The sequence below is a fragment of the Perognathus longimembris genome, chromosome 14 (assembly GCF_023159225.1).
Source record: "Perognathus longimembris pacificus isolate PPM17 chromosome 14, ASM2315922v1, whole genome shotgun sequence".
In the NCBI taxonomy this organism is placed as follows: Eukaryota; Metazoa; Chordata; class Mammalia; order Rodentia; family Heteromyidae; genus Perognathus; species Perognathus longimembris.
Window position 1 is genome coordinate 55284605 of NC_063174.1, and position 22854 is coordinate 55307458.

Consider the following 22854-nt stretch of genomic DNA (forward strand, 5'->3'; position numbering starts at 1 on the left):
GATCTACAACGTAGGACGCTGCTAGAGCCTCACCACACTACTGCAGCAGGCCTCAAAGCCTGGCTCTAGCTTTCCGGGATACATTCGGCCTGGGACAAGTGGCCTCCAGCTTGCTCCTTTGCCCTGCAGAGCTGCCCTGTGTCATTGGGAAGGTGAAGGACCCTACTGTTCTTTACTGATGGCTATCAGGAGCTCATCTCCCAGGTTGAAGAACTTTTGGCTGTTTCTGAATTGTCAACCAGGGGAAAAAAAAACTGACTGGGGTCAAGGGGAAGAGCATTTCCTGATGACCCTGATGTGACTGCTCTCCTATGATTGGAGCAACTTCTCTAACTTTTACCCTGAAGGTTGTGATCCCGTGTAATGCTGGGCACATCTTAGGTGACTTGCTGTGTAGGGGATAGAACCCAGGGCCTCATCCATGCTAGACTAGTGCTTACCCACTGGGCTATGTTTCCTGCCCACCCTGACCAAATCATGTGTGCTTCCTGAACTTTATTTATTTATTTTTGCCAGTCCTGGGCCTTGGACTCAGGGCCTGAGCACTGTCCCTGGCTTCTTTTTGCTCAAGGCTAGCACTCTGCCACCTGAGCCACAGCGCCACTTCCGGCCATTTTCTGTATGTGTGGTGCTGGGGAATTGAACCCAGGGCTTCATGTATGTATACAAGGCAAGCACTCTTGCCACTAGGCCATATCCCCAGCCCTGCTTCCTTAACTTTAAAAATGAATGTTAAGATTTATGTCTTGACATCAAGGGCATCCACATTATAATACGGAAATGTCTAGGCTGGGCACTGGTGGCTCATGCCCATAATTCTAGCTACTCAGGGGGCTGAGATGTGAGGACTGCTGTTCGAAGCCAGCCTGAGCAGGAAAGTTCGCGAGACTCTCACCTGCAATTAAGTACCAAAAAGAGCCAGAAGCAGAGCTGTGGCTCAAGAGGCAGAGTGCTAGTCTTGAGCAAAAAAGTCAGCATTAGGCCTTGGGTTCAAGCCTCAGGACAGGCATCAAAAACAACAAAAAACTGCCTGGCACTTGGTCAGTAGGATCACCTGAATTTGAGTTTAGGGACAAAGCCAAAAGTCCCCTGTCAGTCACCCCTAGGGGCTTAGGGAATCCTGAGGGAAGTCAAGTTCCCTGGAACTCATTTCTAGGTCTACTTGTGTACCTTCCTTTAGCCAAGCAGTTCTATCACACTATGAACATGTCTGAAAATCCAGGCCGCTGTGTGTAAGTCTGTGCCCTCCCAGGTTGTGGCAGCCGTGTCTCCTCACCCAGATGGACTTGGAAAGCTGGGTGACCCCACAATGTGTCCCACAAAATACATCTGTAGCAAGCTTCTGCCCCAGGAGCTGGGAGTGTGGCCAGTATTAGGAGGAGGGCAGCACAAGCACTCTGGGTGCACAGTCAGCTCTGTCCCTCTCCATCCTGCCCTAGGACTTACAACCCAGGCTGAGGGGAAAGCCTATTTAAAAAAAGGAACAGAAAAGGGCATGTAAAATTGTGAGCACAGGGCCATTCTGTCAGAGGGGAGCAGAGACAAGGCCCGGGCCAGATTTGAAGGGCCTCTCGCTGCTGACAGCAGGTAGCTCTGTGATGTGAAGGAAGCCCAAGGACTTTCCCCCTGCCTGCTTTCCAGGGTGGCTCAGCAGCCCAGCAGGGTGGGATGCGTGAAGCAGCACAGGAGGGGGAAGCTGCTGCTGGGAAGGACACTCTCGCTGAAGATCTAGCAGCCACGTGTGGTGACCTCAAGTCAGAAGCATTGGACATTATTCCCACGTTGTCAAGGGACCAGCAGCGTGCTGGCTCAAGGGGTTCCTAAGCTGACGACAAGGCCAGTGCCCCTCCCTCACCTCCTGGTCACAACTATCAGGGTGACACTGCCACTCAATGTTGGTTTTAATTCAGGAAGTCAAGTGGAACACACAAGAAGCTTGTAAACACTGGAACACAGATTAAGCTGCTGGAAAGAATTGTTGGAAACACCACAAATCCTGCTGAGGACCCTCCTGCTAAGGGTGGAAGAGGGGGAGATTTTTCTAACAGATGATGGTCAGGTGAACCACAAGGGTGGAAAGGAGATCTTCACACGTAATCAGAGAACAGACACCGCAGCGCAGGTACTGAACACTGAGCACAGGAGCAGTTAACTTGCACTGGTGCTTGGCTGTGGCTCTTGCTGCCGCCCCTTCAGCTGCTTCTTTTTCTGTTTGGAGAGGCAGCTCAGTGCAGACTCGCCTTTCCTTGGGGCTGCCACGAGCTGGGGCAGCCGGCCAGACTGAGTGGGATACTTGGTCCTCAACTCCTCTTTGAACAAGGGCTGGGCGAGCAGGTGGCGCAGCTCCTTCTTCAGGACTTTCATCTGCTTCTGTCGCCGACGCTCCTCCTGCAGGTCAGCTTTTCCTCCTGAGACACAAAACAAACAAGACTCTCTTTACTTTTGAGTATGGAAACATTTTGTTTCCTTTAAGCTAGTGGTAGCTTGACAGGAACTGTGTACTATCTTTCTAACCATGCAAGAGGGATATATAGGACCACTTTCCTTTACTCCCCATGAAAACTCTCAAAAAGAATTATCCTCAATTTACAGGTAAGGCCACTCCGCCTTAGAAGTCCCCTAAGAGCATACCGCTAGCTGTCAAACAGACGTAAGAACCCACGTCTCTCGAGAGAAGATCCATTTTCTGTCTTCCTATATTCATTTGCTATCTGGTGATCTGAGAGCCACAGATCCCTCAGGAGACAGTGGCCATTCCCTTGCAACCTGTCTATCCTGAGCTCCAGCCAGAGCTGTGACTACACATGCAGATGTCGGGGAGCCACAGGCCCCACCCAGCCATCTTCAGGAAGAAGAGCCAGGGCCTCCACAGGCCAGAGCTAGGAGGAATAGACCAGTCATCAGGCCATTGCTTTGGCTCCCAAGGATTTGGTTGACTTTAGCACAGACAGGATGACACCTCACTCAGCTAGGCTGCATGGCTAGTGGGAGGAGTTATCCATTCCAGATGTACAGCTCTCCCTTCCAGCCTAAGCAAGGCCCACACCTTGGACTCACAGACGAGCAGGAATCAGACTACTGGTCTAAGCTGATGGAGCGGGTTCACACAAATCCTCCTCTCCCTGAGCATCTAGCTCCCATCTGTGAAAGGGTAATAATCACCACTGAGTTCACCTCCTGAAATTGCGGAGAACAAACGAGATGATGACACAAGGATGCTCTGTTGGCATGGAAGGCAGGTGTGGTAGGAACTCCTGATAAATAACCACTTAAAATGTATCACACACCTTCTAATTGCCAGGCACTGTTGTACGTTTCTGTTTAATCCTCACTACCACCCCATTAGTTCCATTTTATAGATGAGGAAACAGGTACAACAGGGCAGTTAAAGAATGTGGCTCAGTTAAAGGAATGGGTGAACCACACACGGATGTGTGACCAGAGCAAGAGTCCGCGCCCTGTGCTGGGCTCCACGGCTATCTATGTGAGGCAGAGGCAACAGAGGGCTCTGCAGACAAGACATCAGTGGCTTAGGACATTAGAAACTTAGGACACCGAGTTCATCCAGGATTAGGGCTGTGATACAAAAAGGACTGTTGATTCTTACAGGACCATGGGAGTGTGGATGGCTCCAACCTGGCACAAGTTGAAGGGAAAACAAGAAAAGGCAAATGCATTTCCTCAGTTCCCCACCAGCCCAGGGCCTTACCTTTGTACATGTCTTCTTCCAGCTCAATCTCTAGGGCAGCTGCTGCCTGCTCAAGCCAAGAGTTGTGCAGACAAGCCTGGAAGTTTCGATACTCAGCTTTCTCAATCTGCCGTGCTAAACGGATTCGCTCCTGTGGGGCAGTAACAAAATATTTGTCTAACAGAGGGCTCAGGCCTCACTACAGTTGTATTTTTGTTTCTTTTCTTGTAGGTCAGAGACCAGGACTCAAACTCAGTACGTGCTGCTTTTGCTCATTGGCTAGCACTCTACTAACTGAGCCATGCCTCCAACCCCTGTATTTTTAAAAACACATTGAGATCAGTGGCCAGTAGATGCAGCTCACCTCCTTTGAAATGCACTTATATGGGCAATCATGGGCAAGCATATACACAATCACACGAGACAGCCTTCCCAACAGTATACTATACCCATTCAAGCCTTTGCCAGCATGACTGCCAATCTACAGGTGGTCCACAGTGAAACCAAGGAAAACGCCAGACAACACGACTGGCTTCCTTAACTCCCACACTTCAGCAGCAGGACGTCTCCCTCTCTGTTCATCCCCACCCCCTATGAATGATGACGTGGGACAAGGACACAGATATAGAAGTTGTTCCTCAATTCCTACAACTCTATCTGCTCTCTGCCTCTCCATATCTCTGGTGCAGGATGAAACCTATTCTCCCACCACAACTTTGTGTGTAACAGCGTCACAATGCTCCAGTAGTGCCTGAACTTCATTGCCATGGACTGGGCTGGCTCAGGAGCAGGTGGATCTGTGGGAAGGAGACTACCCCACTCTAGCACCTGATACACTATGGGACGTCAGGAGCACTCACAGTGAATACTTGCTCAGTAAAAATAGACGTCAAAGATGGGATGTACTGGGTCCTGCATTTGCCAGACCATCATCCTTGCTGCCCTCAGGTTTAGCTAGCATGCTCACTGCACTGTCCACAGGGGCCGGGGCAGGGAGAGGGAGACTTTAAAGCCAGACAACCAAGAACAATAGCTATGGATGACAGGAGAAAACTTGTCACACCTCCAGCTACTCCCCCCATTTCTCCTCAGTCTCTTGCAGCCTTTTCCCAAGTCCCACTGTCCAGTTTCCTGGGGTGGCTGCTGGGCATGATCACAGGAAGGAGCTCGGAGGGTGCAGAGTTCCCCGCCCCCAGCACCAGGGTGGGATTCTCCCCTTTACCTTCACTATATCCATGTACTTGGTCTGCACAGGGAAAAGTGGGATGTCCTCATCTTTCTTGAGTGTTTTATAAATCTTCTTGAAGTTGATCACATCCTCAGGCCCAATCAGCATTAGACTGAGGCCTTCACGGGTGGCCCGTGCAGTTCGACCACTTCGGTGGATATAAATCTCTGAGGTGCGAGGGACCTGTCAAATCAAGAACTGAGATCAGCACAGGGCTGGGTGACGGTCCTGCGGTAATGGCGGCTGATACCGCTCTACCGCTCACGGCCGCATTCCCAATCCAAGGCCTTCTCCCTGCTGGAGAGGCAGTAGACCAAGCTGTCCTTGTCCCCTAGGTCCCACTTCCAAAATACTGTGTAGGTTCTACCCTTCTCATGGCCCTCACCTTGGCCCGGTTCCGCCTGGTCAGTCACTTGCTATCTGACCTCGAGCCCTCCCCACTCATACTTCTCCTGACGCCAGTGTTGTCCAGACTCTCAGCTCTGACAGTGCCAATCCCTAGCTGAAGAAAATCCACAGACTCTTCACAACCTCCGCAGAGGTGACTGCTGATGGTACTCACTCCAGTAGTTACCAGTGACTGTATTAGGCCAGGCAACTCTTAAGTATTTGGCACTCTTCACCACAATATAAAACATATAACTTCACCGGAAGTATAGACCGGAACACTAAAACACAGAGGACAGCAAATGATTCCCCCTGGGCTCCCAATGGAATGGTGGAGGTAGGATTTGAGGTGAAGTGGACTGAGACAGTATGCCGACCCCGGGGCTACACTGAATCCATCCCATTCACTACTGATAGACCAGTGCATGGGTGCTGATGCCGCCGCCTCTGCTCCTGGGCCACATACTGGGACCAAGTGAAAGCTTGCTATCTTTTTCGACACAATACTCTGGACAGCCACTATCAACTCTTTACCACAGTTCTAGAAACTATTTGCCACTGTTCACTGTCTGGATGAAGATTCAGCTGCTCACCCTGACGCTTAGGACCTTCAGTGACCTGTCCCCAAATGATTCCACTAGCCCACAAACCACTCCACTACTACAGGCCAACACTTACATGGGTCCAAACTCCGCATATCCAAATCCTTCTCTCATCCTTTCTCTCTCTTTACACATTTTGTAACTTTCTACTACATTCTGCTCTATTATGGCTGATGCATCCCAGGGGCTAGGACCCTACCCGGTTCATCTTGGTACCTTCCTCAAAGACTAACCAAGCCCCTTCAAGCCCCAAACAGAAGTAGAAATTCACTAACCTGAAATTGGTACCCTAAGAGTGCAAAGAGGGAAAATAATTCACATGTTGTAATAGCTACCATTTACTGAGATGCTTGACCATCAGCTCAACTTAGTTGTCGTGACAATCCTATGAGGCAGCTGGCATTATTATTTCCAGTTTACAATGACACTGAAGCAGGAAGTGCTAAATAATCTTCCCCAAGTGAGACAACTGTGAGGCATCAGGCTGAGGTTCAAACTCTGGCAGGCTGGCCCCAGAGCCCACACACCTGACTCAAGTATGCACAGACATTCACTAGGTGCACATACTAATGTTACTGCCACTAAACAGTTAGTGCTTATATCATGCCAAGGGACTTCTTAAGTCCTTCACACGTATTAACCTACTTTGCCTTACAAAGCACCACCTGAAGTATTATAGCTTCTTTAAGTTACATGGCTGGAATTTAAACCAAGGGAGGTCTTAACTACCCCTCTCTACTTCTCAGTACCAGGATAACCTCTTACACACGCTATGGTTTGTCCCCACTAAAATCCATGATGAGGCTTAATTCCTCAGGGGAGCAGTGCTGGGAGGCGAGGTTTAGCAGGAAGTATTTAAGGATCAAGGCTGTCTCAAGGGAGTGGATTCCTGCTCTTGAGTGACTGGGTTACCATGAGAAGGTACTGTTGCAAGCATAAACCTAGGTTTCCTATGCCCGCCTATGCTTCCTTAAGCTTGGCCTCTACACCTGCTACCTGCTTGCTCTTCCACCTTGAGGCTCCCACCAGAAGCTGAGCAGGTGCTGGGACCATGCTCCTGGATAGCATGCATTGCTAAGAGCCAAAACCAATTCCCTTATATATTTTATATTAGAGCAAAAGATAACAGACTATGGCACATACTTATTACCCATCTTAAGGAAAGTCTAAGATCCAATGATATCAAGTAGCTTGGAGAAGAGGGCTACTTGATACTGGATAATGCTAGACAGTCTTTTCTAGTCTCAATCTCATTTGTGTTGCAGAAGTTGCAGCAGTGAGCACTAATGCCAGTGCTATCTGTTTCAGAGCCACAAAACCAATGAACTGCTCCTTCCTCTCTCGGCTGATACTTTAAAAAAAAAAATCCCACCATACTCAACACAGAAAGATGCCTACACAACCCTACCTGGTAATGGATGACATGCTGGACTTCAGGAATATCCAGACCCCGAGCAGCCACATCTGTTGCCAGAAGAACACAGCTGTGGTAGAGACAGCAAATTGTAATTATAAGTAGTAACAGCCAAATTCTCACCACCTGCTAGCACTCTAAACACTACAATCCTTGCAACCACCCTATGAGAAAATACTATTATCTCCCTTTTACAAATTAAGAAACCAAGGCTCAGAGAGATGAACTTCCCAGGTATGTACAAGCCTTTTCAGGCACGGAGTCAAGAGCCAAACCTGAGTCTCACAGACACAAACCAACGTGCCACTCTCTGCAATGACGGAAGGGCCTTCAGGGAATTAAATGAAGCCATCTGTGTACTGGGTCAGTCACCTCGTCTCCTAGTACTGTCCCCCTAATTCCCTCCAGTCACACAGACTTCCTCACCCCTCCTCAAACAATGTGCACCCTGCTCCTTGAGTATCCATTTGACTCAAAGGCAGACGGACAGCATGCATGGGGCTCTGGAGTCAGCCAGACTTGTTTAAAGCCCAGCTCTGCCATTTCCAGGTTAAAATACCTTGGTCAAGCTGATCTCATTTTTTATCTACGCAAATAGTGACAATGGTAGCTTATCACTTAGCATGCACATACTATGTGCCAGAGACCATTCCAAACACTTTACAGACATGATTTCTCAATCATTTTATCCTCATAATCCTGCCTGCAGGGAGCTTCTAGTATTAACCCAACTATAAGAAAATGAAGTTAAACAAGAGAAGTTAAACAACCTGACCAGGTGGGAAGTAAAGGAGTCAGGACTTGATCTTAACCAGAACTCAAGGACGTTTGAAGTGGTTGGATATGACTGGATGTGATCATGTATCACAGGGCTTTGTATTCCAAATGCTGTGCTAAATAAATACATAAAGGGCTCTGTGGCACAAGAGAGCATCCTACCATTTATTCCCCTACATCTTATTCCCCCTGATCCAGGGGCTAGAGGCTAGAAGGCCTCTGGGATATGACTGACTTACTCTTCCAAACGTGCAAACTGCTCCAAGTTTCTGAGCCTCTGCTTCTGGTGCATGCAGGCATGTAGGGTCAGCGGCATGATATCCAGGACCTTGAGGAGCCCAGAGAGGCGTTTGATACAGGAGATGCTGTTGGCAAACACCAAGCTGCGGCCAGGATACTGCATGAGGAAGTAATACAGGTAGAAATCTTTCTCATCTGCCTCACAATGGATCTTGGTCTCTGTCAGCGTCTCCACCGTACCCTCATTTCTCGTGAGGTCAATCACTTTCGGCTTGCCCCTTAGACCAATTTTCTGCATGAGAAGGTCAAGTTTGGCAGTTTTGTCCATTTTCTTTATGTGCTTCTTATGCAGGATTCGAGCAGGAGCTTGATGCACCAGGGTCAGTGTGGCAGAAAAAACAAGTGTCTGTCTCTTTGGGTTGTACTGGGAGTCGTTAAGCATCTCTAGCAGCTGGGATAGCTCAGCAAAGTGACCTTTTTCAACCATCCGGTCAGCCTCATCCACTACCAGGCACCTGCAGATCCACAAAGACACATCTTAGGCTAGTGGCAGCTCGGGGGAACCATATACCCTTCCACAAACTACATGCGCTCATCCACTCACATGACACACAGTAACCAAAGGATCGCACAGTGCCTCGATTAGGCTCACTAAGAGTGGGATGGAGGAGAGCTGTCAACTCTCACCTCAGCTGCCGGAGGTTGCTCACGTGGGAGTGCTTTTCTTTAATTAGCTCCCACAGCCGGCCTGGAGTGGCAACCACTATCTCAGGGTGGCGGTTCAGCATCCGCTGCTGTTTCTGTGTGGACATCCCACCGACTAAAATAGCCGTTTTAATTCCTGTGGGACAGAAAACGTACGGGTCACTGTTATTCAGTCTATTTATTTTCTTAAGCGATGAATGTGCTTCTTGCTCCAGGAGAGGGCTGAAAGAGCTGGCCTGGCCTGACTGCTCAACCCACTCCTAGAGGGCTTACCACACTGACCTGGACCCTGTTTACTCCTTCAGCCTCATTTTGTTCTACTCCTTTCCTTCCAATCACAACAGAAAAGTCATGCTTCCCTCCAAAGCTCTACAATGCAGGGAAGGGAGTTAGCTGCAGCTATGACACACCTGTTAGGAAACCCTTCTCATCCCCTCAACTGGAAGGAATCTGAAGCTCTTCTAATGCCCAGGTTGTTTTTCTCTCTAGTAGAGGACGGTGTTCACAGGACAGTACTCACAGTATTCACCTGTAGTATCATACAGGTAAAGCAAAGTGCCTTCACTAAGAACTTGGTAATCAAATGCTGCTTTTTATTAGTATAAAATTAAAATTACATTAAGCACTCTGCCCTTCAGGAATTCCAAGAGAACTAAGTTCTTACCTTAAGACAGGGTTCAGTTATTTTTTCCTTCAAAGGTCACTAGCAAACATTACTGATCCTGTGGGCCAGATGGTCTGTCACAATTAACTCAACTCCACTCTGTCATTGTAGCACAAAAGTAGTCACAGTAGGAAAAAGCAGTCAAAGGCAATACGTAACCATGGGTGTAGTTAGGTTCCAATAAACTTTACAAAACCTGGCTATTGTTATAACCTCTATCCTAAGCATCAGTTATATCCAACAAATTAATCCCCTCTGTGTCTAAAAGGGCTTTCGCCTTTTTGGAAGATCCGAGAAAACAGTACTCCAGTTTTCTTCCTCCCCCTTTCTTTTTTGTTTTGTTACATAACCCAAGTTAGCCTTGAACTTTCACTCCTCCTGTCTCAGGCTCCCCAGTGCCGCAATTACAGATGTGTGCCACCATATCCAACTCAATTTACTTTCTATAGGGACTTAATTCTTAAAAAAAATAGCACCGGACTGCAGTGGCTCACGCCTATAATCCTAGCTATTCAGGAGGCTGAGATCTGGGGATCGAGGTTTGAAATCAGCCTGGGCAGGAAAATCTGTAACTCTTATCTCCAACTAACCATCAAAAAGCTGGAAACAGAGCTGTATACAGCTCAAGTGCACAGGTCCAAGTGCTAGCTTTGAGCAAAAAATCTCAGGGAGAGCACTCAGCCCTTGAGTTCATGGCCCAAGACCGGCATAAGAAGAAAAAGAAAAATCCTTATTACCTCATAATAGTTGTACGAAGAATTTCATTGTGGAAAATAATTTTTTTTTCCGGTTGTGGGGCTTGAACTTAGGGCCTGAGAGCTGTCCCTGAACTCTGTTTTTGCTCAAGGCTAGTTCTCTACCACTTTGAGTCAAGCTTCCCTTCCAGTTTTCTAGTGGTTAATTGGAGATAAGAGTCTCAGAGTCTTTCTTACCTGGGATGGTTTTAGGACTACAGATGTGAGCAAGTAGCTCCCAGCCATAAAATTCTTGGATCTTAACTAGATTCAAACCTTTCATCTTTCTCCCTCATCCTCCCTACCCCTCCCTTCTTAATCATTAATCATCTCCATACTATCTCCTATGGTCACCACAACACAATTTTATTCAGAAAGTCTTAACTGGACACAATGGTGCTACCTACTGTGCTAGGTGCTGCAGAAGACACAACATTAGACTGAACAGAGCTTTGCCCCCTTCCTTCCTTACTGTCTTTAAGTGCCTCACTAAATGCAACTCACTGTAAGTAAATCAATAGGGAAACACTAACTCTTGGCAACAAAACAGTTGAAAACCTAATTGGTTAGTGAAGGAACCTAATCAAATACGCTTATCAAGAACCTTCTAAGTGGGCTGGGGATATAGCCTAGTGGCAAGAGTGCCTGCCTCGGATACACGAGGCCCTAGGTTCGATTCCCCAGCACCACATATACAGAAAACGGCCAGAAGCGGCGCTGTGGCTCAAGTGGCAGAGTGCTAGCCTTGAGCAGGAAGAAGCCAGGGACAGTGCTCAGGCCCTGAGTCCAAGGCCCAGGACTGGCCAAAAAAAAAAAAGAACCTTCTAAGTGAAGGAGTATGTATTTATCCCGATACACACAATGGACCAGACAACTACATTTAGTTGATGAGAGAGATGAAAAAACAAAATGAGGGCTTAATTCTACAGCAGTTGAGAATGGATTCCCCAGACAGCAGGAGCCAGAGTTCATTCATCTGGACCACCTCACATTTATTTGCTCAGGAAATACTAAGTGCAACTAACCCTCACCTGTAAACTTAGCCACAGCATCAATATGTTGTTTGACCTGGACAGCCAGCTCTCGAGTGGGAGTCAGAACCAGTCCAAGCAAAGGACGCCGTGGACGAACTTTATAGGTGCCAGAGTTGTTATCCAACTCCTGATTTAGCTCTTCAGTCTGTTCTTCATCAAGCTTCTCTTCGTTCTCCTTCTGCTCAGGGACAGGCTCCTCCTTGACCAGAAAAGAGGGCCCTTCACCAGCATCATCACCATCACCACCGTCGTGGAAGACCAATTCCTGGTCTGAGACAGAGGCACCACTCTTGGCTCTGGCCTTAGCTCCAGCTTCACTGAGCGGGTCTTTATTCTGAATTCCAGTCTCATCAGGCAACGTGCCAGCCTCGGTTCTAGCCTCAGTCTTCATCTCCCCTGATGGCACTCCAGTGTTACACGAGATGGGTGAAGCCTTTCCCTTATGCCACTGTAACACCGCATGAATCATTGGAATGGCAAAGGCAAGTGTTTTCCCACTTCCTTACAAGTAAAACAAAGCAAAACATGGCAGTCAAAAGATGTGCACACTTTTGTGTGCAGTTTATTTTTCCCACAGAATAATAAACACTGAAATAGTCATATATCACTTGACCAGTCCCTCTACTCTACACAAGTTCCTCCAGAGCCAGGCTGCCAGAGGAATGTCTAATCAGGTCAGCCCAAGGGGTCTAGGACCTGAGGACATCAATGATAACTATGAACATCCAGAAAATGAAACCAATAAAGAAGGAAAAACGAGGCTGTGTGTTTTCTTGTGGCTGTTCACCACACTCAAATCCTTCTAATGAGAGGAAACTCATCAACTCCCATAGCAACCCTTTTTAAGTCTGGACAACTCTTTATAGTAAAGAGTTCTTCCTTATTATACAGGTGGAGATCTCTCCCTCCAGCAGACTGATCTTAGCCCTATTTAGGAAAGGTTAAAGAACAGGGGGGTGGGGAGAAATGCCATTTGCCTAATATTTATAATGTACTATAATATTTAACCTTCGTAACAATACACGACGTAAGTGGTGCTTTTATCTTCACTTTATACGTTTATAGAGAAAACTAGGGTACCATAATCAAGAAGGGGCAGATTTCAGACCACAGATGGCTGACTTCTCAACACTTTTATTCACTACTGCTTTCACGGGTATGTTAACAGTCCCTTCTCCTCCAATCTTCCAGCCTATTAGCAACTCTAGACCCAATCCAGCTTTCCAACCCTGGTCGGAGCTCCCCTTACCTGTCTCAGCAGCCCCAAGGATGTCCAGTTTGTCACGAATAGCAGGTGCCAAGGTCAGAGCTTGGATTGGTGTTGGTGCAGAGAAGCCTAGAAAGCTAAGTGCTTGGAGAACAGGCTTGGGCACAAACAGGTCCTTCCAAGCTGAAACATCTGCCTTCTGGTCGTGCACGTCCGGCATCCATGTCTTCACTGTTTTGGGCAACTTAGGGACAGTGCTTTGAGAATGTGCTCTTTTCCCTTTGTTTTTCTTCTTTTTTAGAACTGTCTGTACTAGGTTATCTGATACCATCTCCTCTACCTTTGGATCAGAACAAGCAATGTCAGCTCCCTGGGGCTCTGGCTCAGCATCTTTCATTTCCAACTCTTTCTGGGAAGTGGTTCCTTCAGTAACCAGTCCATCTTTTTGCTTTTTCAATTTCATCTTTTTCTTTGGACAGCTAGACTCTCCTCCTTCCTCTTCCGCCTCCTTCTCCGAAACAACTTGTGCCTTTCTCTTCTTAGGAGATGGCTCTGAAAACAGACTGGAAGGATTCTTGCCAGGGGAGACCAACTGGTAATCTGTCAATTCCTCAAAGCACACCAAGTCATCCATCTGTCCATCTGCAAATACATTTGGGTCGATCTCTACCTGCTTCCATTTTCCTACAACTTTGATGCCCTTTGTCTGAAATTTGCGACTTGGTGGTTTATGCCTTGACTTTGTCTCCTTCAACTTCATGGTTGCTGGAAAGAAGAAAAATGTTGTTACATTAGGTGACTTAAAAGAACAGGGTTCAAGCTAAGTATTAGGAACTAATCACAGATTCCAGATCCAACATTAATGTGTGTGTGTTTGTGTGTGTGTGACCTTGAACAGGGCTTCTCACTCTGCTTGAATCTTGATCCTTAAATGGGGAAGGATGTGATAATATAGAATTTTTATGGCTTATGCAACTAATTTAAATTATGAAAAGTAGGAAAAATGAGGCTTGCTATACAGAAGTCACATTATAGAGATTAAAGATCTGAGGTGTTGTTTGCATTTTGGGGGCTTGGGGGCATTCCTCATTAAAAGTGCAGTATATGTGAAAGTTAGATCTAAGTTATAAACACATATAAGTATTTATACATAAACAGATTGACTATAGCCTACTCAGGAGGATTCCCGGTGTAACTCCTTTAGACAACTAAGGCACAATTTCACAAAAATGAATACCAGAAAACTGAAACTTTTGGGGGGGGGGGTGTCAAGGGGCAAAGGGCTGGCAAATGGAGAGAGGGAAGGTGGACAAACACAATCATTATATTCAATATGCATATGTGAAAATGGAACCAGGTAACTTGAGGGGATGGGTGGGGTTAGAAGAGATGGGGGAGAATGATGGAAGCACATTGACCAAGATGCATTGAACATATAGATTTGCAGAATCGAAACCCCTTGGTACAACTAAGGATCATTTAAAAATAAGTAAAATGCATTGAGCTTTCTTCCCTCTTAAGAAGACAAATGCACGGTTCCATCATGATATATGGCCTTTGCCAAATGGTTGTGAAACCCCATCCGACTTTTGTCATTCCGTTTTAAGTCATTTAAAAGAACCTTGGAGCACAACTCGTTTGGGTGGAACTCGATCCGGGCTCTCCTGTCTTTGGAGCAGACAAGAAATCGATTCTGCAGAAAAACCAAAGACAAACGTCGGTTCACAGGTGGGCGGGAGGGCGTGGGGGTGGGAGGGCCTCGGTTTCCCCACGGGCATCAGGGGGTGAGGATGGCTGGCTCTCGGGCCTACGGAGCCAGTGACGCACGTCAAATTCCGCGAGCATGGCGCCCCCGGCACCAGGGCGGGGGCGGGGCCCGCCGCGCACGCGCCCCGATCCCTTCACTGGCAATCCCACCAGCACCGGGCGCAGTGGGGCGCAGGGGCGACAGGGGTGGGGGTGGGGGTGGGGGGCGGTGGGGAAGGGCGAAGGGACCCGGCGAGGCCGCGCAGAACCACGACCAGCCGTGCGCCCCAGGGCCTCGGTCCCCCTCAAGCCCCAGGCGGCGCACGACCCCCAGTGGGGGGGGGATGAGGTGGGGAGGGGGACTGGACTCCCCGAGGAAGGGCACCGGACGCGGGGGGACAACCTCACTGCACCGCCAGGTACCCGGAACCGGCGGCCTCCACTGAGCCCAGGGAACCCAGCTGCCTGGGGGCAGCCCACAGTAGGAGCCCCGGGCTCCCTCCACACCCCCCGCCCCCGGAGCCGGACTGGGCCTCGACCCGGCCCTCACCGCGCGGGCCCACAGCGCGCCGGCCCTCACCGTGCGGATTCGCCAGCCGCCGCCTCGCGCTCCGACTCCGGCCGCGGCGACTCAGCTGCAGCGCGCACCGCAGTTCCGGGGCGGGGCTTCAACTGACGTGTAGGCGGAAGTCCCGCCTCCAGAGCAAATGGAGCTCTGTGATTGGATTGCGTGAGCACCTCGGCAGCGCAAGCGTAGAGAGAAAGAGAGAGAGGGTGACGTGGGTGGGGCTTTGGTGTGGGGATGCTTCCGGCTGCTGCTGTGCAGCGGAGGAACGCGTGTTTTCTTGGATTGCTCTTCCACTTTGGGTTCGGTCAGCAGCTTCTCGTGTACTGAGTCCCTACTGTGTGCCTGAAGCTTTGCACACCGGTCCTTGCCAAGTCCAAGGCTGTGAGGTTTGGGGGTCTTTGTTTTCCCCATATTTCCTTGGAGCTGTTTTATAGCTTTCGGTCGTCTTTTCAATACACGATATTAAAACACATACGTGGATATCTCCAGAGAAGATAATCCGTGCTGTGCTAGTCGTGCATTTTTGTCGATACGGTTTTGTTTTAACCTAATACATATTGTTCTTCAACTGGCCTTTTTCTCTTCCTTCCTTTTAGAATTGTTTTGGTGGTACTAGGGTTTGAACTCATGGCTTTGTGCTCTGCTACTTGAGCCGTGCCCCCAGCCTTTTTTGCTTTTGTTATTTTTTCCAATAGGATATCGTTTTTAATTCCTCCTACTTTGGTTTTCCTTGTAAGTAAGACGACTGACACAACACCATGCCCAGTTATTATTGGTTAAGGTGGCAATGTTGTGCCAAGTCGCAAGACCACCACCAAGAAGACCACCGAGACTCAGACATTCCGAAATGCAATAGCAGGGCAAGACTTTATTCAAGCGGGGTTGTCCTACCCACTGACACAGTGGAGGATAGGAGGCTGCCTGTTAGGAGGCAGCCTCGAGCTACGATTACACAGGGCTTATAAAGGCAAATAAACAAAGTTACAACAATCAGGTGTTCAAGCAAGCAAGATTAGGACACAGGTACAAATCTGACTGGCTCAGGGTTCGAGGCAGCCCAGGGGTGGTCAGAGTTAAGCATTCCCAGCGGTTAGAGTTCTAGACCGACTGGGCCCTAATGGGCTTATCCTGGGTCTGCTCACAGGGCCTGCTTATCTCAGGTTCACGTGGTAAGGTGCGGTTCATGTGGTAAAGTGGGGCCTGACTTCAAAGTCTGGCACTTCAGCATCTCACAGACTTTTTGCCTGGGCTAGCCTTGAACTATATCTTCCACTTCCCTAGTAACTAGGATTACAAATGTGAGCCTTCAGCTGGCCTTTGTCGTCGTTGTTTTCCTATTCTGTAAGTTTCCTTCACTTTCAATAGCTGCTTTATACTTCGTAACAACCATTTCTCTATCTTACTAGGGTTGTGCAGGAGGATGTTGAAGAACATTTTTCTGTTCTGGAGAAATGGGGAACAAAGATTTTAATGAATGCTACTGGACATGCCCCTTTGGGGGTGGGTTGTCAGAGAATATGGAAAGTCCTGTGATTGTCAGACTCTAGCATCTGCATAGACCCTCCATAACAAAATCCTTGGGAATCATTGGAAAATCCATTCCAAAATAAGTCATCCAACAAATACATGCTGAGTGTCCTCTTGAACTACAAGTGCAGTGACAGGTCAATTAATAACTGAGAACCTCATGGGGCTTTCATCATAGGGTTGGAAGGGGGGCTTTGTCTTCTGTTGCTTCCACTTTGGGAGCCTTTTGGGAGTTAGGATGTGTGTGAGATTATCAGGCCTGGCCAGAGCTGGTCCAAAGTGCCCCATCACGAGTGAGCAAGGATGGCGGGAGAGGCTTGGACTTTTTATGCCCTCAGTAAGGTGAAGAAGCCTGCACCATTGAGGCCGTAGAAAAGGGAGTAAGCCTAGCTATAGAAAGGGCCTAGAAGACAGATGTACCTCTTTAAGCACTGAGACCTCAGCAGAAAGAGGCAGTGGATACATTGAGGATATAGAAAAAAGAGAAGTGAAAGAAAGCATCCAAAGCACACAGGTAAGGAAAGCAAGGGACCCTTCCTAAGATTCATTATTTTTTCTGTGAAATGAAGGTAAGGGTACAGCCTTATGGAGTTGTAGTAAGGATCAGGTGCTTTGTATATGCAAAATACTTGGTACAGGGCTTGTGGGTCCCCGAAACCAGCTGGGATGTGTTGCAGCCTGTCTTTGGCGCCCTCTACTGGAAATCACTCAAAGTGTTAGTTCTTGTTCTCCTCAGTGCGGATGAAGCCCATGACAGGGGTCTGCCCTGTTTAGACACCTCTAGTTCATTTCTTAGCCTCTACTCCCTAAATGTCGGCCACTCGGATTCCTCTTACCAACCCCCAGATGGTATACATGGCTAAGTCCTCAGCTTATCCAGCTCTGTTGGGCTGCTGCTGAAACTGGATTTTAGACCCCAGACCAAGTCCAAGAGTCCCAAATTAGGTCCAGCCACTCACCTCCATATGCCAAATAAAGAGAACCTGGTGATGGACAGAGAAAGGAAGTTTATTACCCGGAATCCGTGGGAAGACCTCAGCTCAGTACATCAAGTATCTTCTGAAGTACAGATATTGAATTCTGGCTGAACAGTTCATCACCGGAATGGACCAGGAAGAAGTTGTCTGGCAGGCTGTCTCTCCTGAGTGTAAGAAGATGACCTTCCCTGATGAGGGGCAGTTTGCCTTCTGTCACAAGATGCTTATTGGTGAACTCTTCTCCTGGAGTGCTAGGTAGTTGTCAAGTGACCGCAGGAGGGAAAGTCAAGTCAAAGTACACAGATGCCAAGTAGGGGGATTTGGGTGTTCAGCTTTTAAGTTAACTCACAAGACTCAACAAAAGTATCTTATAGTTTCCCCCTCTGAAGGTTTCTACCTAAAACTAGAAAGACAGTGAAGAAAAAACTAGTGGAGCACAAGAAGAAAAAAAATGTCATAGGACATCAAATTGAATAAATTGTAAAGGAGATTTAAAAAATTAATTTCATGACTATGGACTACGAAAAGATGTTTGGACCCAGCAGAAATAGCCATCCCTGCCTCTACTTAAATAGAAGGCCTTGGCCAAATGCAGGAGTTTGCCTTCTGTTAGAGAAGCCTGAAGGGGCTTTAATATTAGACAGCCATGTATATATAAGAACCCTCATATTACAATGTCTTGGGCTTTGTTAATTTTTTGGAAAGGCTGGTATAAGTTACTCCATTTGGGTTTTGATAATTGCCCTTCTTGTCTGAAGAGTTTTTTTTTCTCCAGCCTGTCTCTGAATAATTATCTGAAGATTATTTTGCCAATTAATTATTCTGTGGTTACTCATAATCCCTACAGCCTTTTCCCAGATGATCTAGGCTGGTATCGCGTTAGAGGGGAAAGAAAGTTCAGGTAAGAGTCAGTACTAATAAACCCTTTTGGCCAAATTGAAGCCAACAAAGATATTATGAAGAGTAGTTCTTAGACTGGTTTACCTGGCCCTTTGTTAAGTTTAATTTTTGTCTTTTCTGTAGATCATGTCCTAGTATCTCAGAGTTCTGCACAGGTTTCTGTTAAAGCTATACTCCTTCACAATGTCAAGAGACAGCAGCAAATACCAAAAAGCAAACTTATTTGGCAGATAAGTACTTACTAGAGTCATCTTCCCTTGGGATTGATTGCAAATGCTTCAGACCGGTAACAAAACTTCAATGACAAAATTTGAACAGCCATAGTTAAGAATCCTGAAAAACACTGCAGCATTTGACAGAACAATGTAGTTGTTGCCATTGCATAAAGCAATATAGGATAATAATTGATAGCATTTTGTCAGCATCCTTAGGCTCCCCTTGTTACCACTGGAGCACACACACACACACACACACACACACACACACACACACTGTAAAAGTTGACATCACTGACAATTTTAAGTTAGAGGACACCCATTTGGTAAAGTTTTCTCTGAAGCTTTGCATTTAGAAAGACTTATAGGGGCTGGGGATATGGCCTAGTGGCAAGAGTGCTTGCCTCGAATACATGAAGCCCTGAATTCAATTTCCCAGCACCACATAAACAGATAACAGCCAGAAGTGGCACTGTGGCTCAAGTGGCAGAGTGCTAGCCTTGAGCAAAAAGGAGCCAGGGACAGTGTTCAGGCCCTGAGTCCAAGGCCCAGGACTGGCAAAAAAAAAAGAAAGACTTATATTGGGGTAGAGGAATAAATACATTTAGCAACAGTTAGCATCATATGTATACAAATGTCATATATACACATTAATTTAGTTTTTATTCTTAAAGCAAAGTTTAGAATCTTTGGCTAGGTAAGACAATAGGTTTACATTTTTGACACTTATTTAATAAGAACTTTAGATCTCTCACAAGTTAGAAGAAACAGTGCCAATGACTGGAAAAACCCTGTTCAATGTACATGCATGTCTGATGATGGTTTAGTTAAGAAAAATAGGTATAGGTCAGGTTTTAAAACTCTGTCAAGTGACTGAGTTGGTGTTTTTTATCTACAAGGTATTGATTAACAGTGGAAATGCCTCGTGTTTTACAGGTCATTTTATCAGTTTAGGGTCACAGGCAGTAGATAAAAGAGCCATTAGTGCTTGTCAGTCATTTTATCTGTAATAAACTTGCATACTTAAGATCTACAGGTGTTTGCACAATAGATAAAGCTTAGACACACAGCTCTATGGATGTTTAGTCACTTGACATAGAGGATAGTTTAAGACAGTAGTTTGTTTTTCCACAGTTGTAACAAGGTTGTTTAAAAGATTCACAGGTAGACAGGTAGTTAAATGAACTCTGTTTCAGTTAAGGTTCAGTTTTCTTAAGTAGTCAAAAGCCTGACAAGCAAATAAAATATGACATATTTCCTTTAAGCCAATTTTTGGCAACTACTACTAAAAACAGGGATATTTTAAAGACAGTCTTGTTATAGATAGAGTTAAGGCTTAGTTTTGCATCATTACATTGACTTTTGACCTTGGGAAATTCTTTAGGTACTTCTCAAATTACAGCAAATTAATTACACACTCATACACTTTTTTATAGATCTGTCTGTCTGTCTCTATCATTTTATAACTTCTGTATAATTCTGTACAACTTCCCTTTAGCCTGCTAACTTATTTGTGCTTAATTTCCTTTTATCCTTTTTGAAGCCCACTTTGGGACAAAGTTTACTTTTATTTTCTTTGAGAATTCCTTTTTCATTTAAAAGCATGTTTTGTAAACTTTGTTTTTCACAACATGTTTTTATACCTTTTTTTATTTTCCTGCTTTCTGGTACCTTGTTAAATTTTTTTACATTTTGTTATAACTCTCAAAACTGAATTTAGATTAAAAAAATTCCAACAAAACAAAATATGCTTGCATACATTTTTGCTAGTGCTGAGATTGAGCTCAAGGCCTTGTCTCTTTTCTGCTGAGACTGGCCTTCACAGTACTCCTTCTGTTTAAGCCTTCCACCATAGCTGGAATGACAGGCATGAGCCATGGTGCCTGTCTGTGCCTTATATTCTAAATGAAGCCCCAAGAAGAAAGCGATCTTAAACAATTTCCCTCTATAAATACTTTAAAAAAAAAATAAAAAGTACATTCGTTAATGGGTTTATATACTGTAGGAGTTAGACATCATTAAAAGTGATGGCTTGGGCTGGGGATATGGCCTAGTGGCAAGAGTGCTTGCCTCGTATACATGAGGCCCTGGGTTCGAATCCCCAGCACCACATATACAGAAAATGGCCAGAAGTGGCGCTGTGGCTCAAGTGGCAGAGTGCTAGCCTTGAGCAAGAAGAAGCCAGAGACAGTGCTCAGGCCCTGAGTCCAAGCCCCAGGACTGGCCAAAAAAAAAAAAAAAAAAGTGATGACTTGACATAAGCACCGCCATTTTAAGGGTTGTGGCCATCTTCCAAGAAACTCTTTTAGTTAAGCCCCATTCCTAGTTTTCCTCACAAGCTCTTGTTTCAGCTAGGTGTCCTGGTTTTGGATTATTTGCTTAGAAAAAAAAATTCTCTCCAAACTAGCTCATTGTGCAACATTTGACCATTTGGAACCAGAGGCAGTAACAAGTTGGCGATAAAACTGTGGTAGACTGCCCACCCAACATGCTTACTTAGTAAGTTTCCTTTCAGTAGCATGCTTGCTTCATGAGTTTCCTTTCAGTAGCATGCTCTTCTGTAAATTCCTCTGGAGCTAGTGGCCTTATTTCAACATAGTACCTGAAATCTGGAGGCATTCCAACAATTCTATAAGGTAGAATTGAATCCAAATTACACTCACAACAAAATAAAACTGACTGCCATTGCTTGTGATAGGAGATAGTGGAAAAGCAGTTAACCAGGGGAGTAAGGACTTTCACAACTTGTCAGTGGAGGGCTAAGCTGATAGACCAAAGACTGCAGAGCAATGAAATGGACAAAGGATGCAGAACCAGCAGCAGCTGCTTTTTTAACCTACCACTTGGTGAAGGGGAGAGATGGATCTATTTGGAGGCCTTTTGTTGATTCCTAGTAAATTCACTCCAATATTGTATAATTGGGACACATTTGCTTTGTTATTTGAATAGACTATTTTGTCCTGGTAAGAAAATTTGAAAATCGGTATTTGTCTTGCTCCTTTGCTCCTTGTGCTGTCTTGGGAAATTTGGGATTATGTCATTTCATTCCAGACAGGAAAAACAAATTAAGATTGAAGTAGAGTGGGGGTTCACTACAATAAAACGGGCCCCCCACCAAAGGAGGGGATTCCTGGTTCCCCCAAGAGTCCACCACACAGTCTCCAGCTACAAGGCGACAAAAAGACAGTTTTATTGGGGAAGTAAAAAGTGAATGAAAAGTGAACCGACCGGCCTTGGTCGCAGCCCAGACTCGGGAGCCGAAACTACTGACCACGAGTGCAGGATCAGGGTCCAGACTTGGGAGCTGGAACCACTCACACCTGTGCAGCCCAGACTCGGAGCTGGGACCACGTGTCCGTGTGGCCTTCCAGCCTGTTTATAAGGCAAACATCACAGACAAACTTGTCACACGCAGATGACCAATGAAGATACAACACTTACAGAGCATGCACACAGGTGGCCAATAGAGTTACAGTCTGTCTCATAATATCTATTTGAACTAACCTATCATTCTATGCCTGCTCAGAGCAGGTTCCGTTGAAGCTCCCAGGCCTCAGGTGGTCAATCTACATAACTTATCATAATAAAGAGGACACAGGTTCTCTTGAAGCTCCCAGGCCTCAGGTAGAAAATCTACATAACTTGGGCTGGGGATATGGCCTAGTGGCGAGAGAGCTTGCCTCATATACATGAGGCCCTGGGTTCGATTCCCCAGCACCACATATACAGAAAACGGCCAGAAGTGGCGCTGTGGCTCAAGTGGCAGAGTGCTAGCCTTGAGCAAAAAGGAAGCCAGGGACAGTGCTCAGGCCCTGAGTCCAAGGCCCAGGACTGGCCAAAAAAAAAAAAAAAAAAGAAAGAAAATCTACATAACTTAACATAGTAAAGGGGAGCTTCCCGGAATAGGGTGGGGGAGGGCTTAGTGGAGATGGAGTTGGCTTCTGCTCTTATCTGAGCTGGAGTCAACCTGAAGTCCCTCCACAGTTAATGATGGCACTGGGCAGATCTGGCCTCCCTATTACAAAGATAAAATATAGTAGCCAAATCATAGTCTAGAGTAACTGGCCTTTTCTCTCCAACACACACACACACACACACACACACACACACACACACACACACACACACGCACGAGAGCACAGGGCTGGAATTCAGGAAGAGAAAAAAGCAGGAAAATGCGAAGTTTCTGTTTCTTGGGAAAATGAAACCTATCTCATTGGCTGTCAGGATTGCTGTGGGTG

The 22854-nt window shown here is 46.4% G+C and overlaps 1 protein-coding gene across 3 annotated transcripts; it reads right to left on the reverse strand.

The window, feature by feature from the left end:
* Positions 1 to 1883: 1883 nt before the first annotated feature.
* Ddx24 (DEAD-box helicase 24) lies at positions 1884 to 15133 on the reverse strand. Of its 3 annotated transcripts, XM_048361806.1 has the most exons (10): positions 15007 to 15059; positions 14302 to 14373; positions 12723 to 13445; positions 11471 to 11974; positions 9024 to 9177; positions 8336 to 8851; positions 7314 to 7389; positions 4911 to 5099; positions 3710 to 3839; positions 1884 to 2408 (listed from the first exon to the last, which is right to left on the reverse strand). In XM_048361806.1, exons 3-10 carry the CDS (start codon positions 13438 to 13440, stop codon positions 2149 to 2151), a joined length of 2547 nt encoding a protein of 848 aa, XP_048217763.1. In that variant the 5' UTR covers positions 13441 to 13445; positions 14302 to 14373; positions 15007 to 15059; the 3' UTR covers positions 1884 to 2148. The 3 variants fall into 3 exon arrangements, with proteins under 3 accessions (XP_048217763.1, XP_048217761.1, XP_048217762.1); XM_048361804.1 differs by lacking the exon at positions 14302 to 14373 and having other exon boundaries at positions 15007 to 15133; XM_048361805.1 differs by lacking the exon at positions 14302 to 14373 and having other exon boundaries at positions 14977 to 15075.
* Positions 15134 to 22854: the final 7721 nt, after the last annotated feature.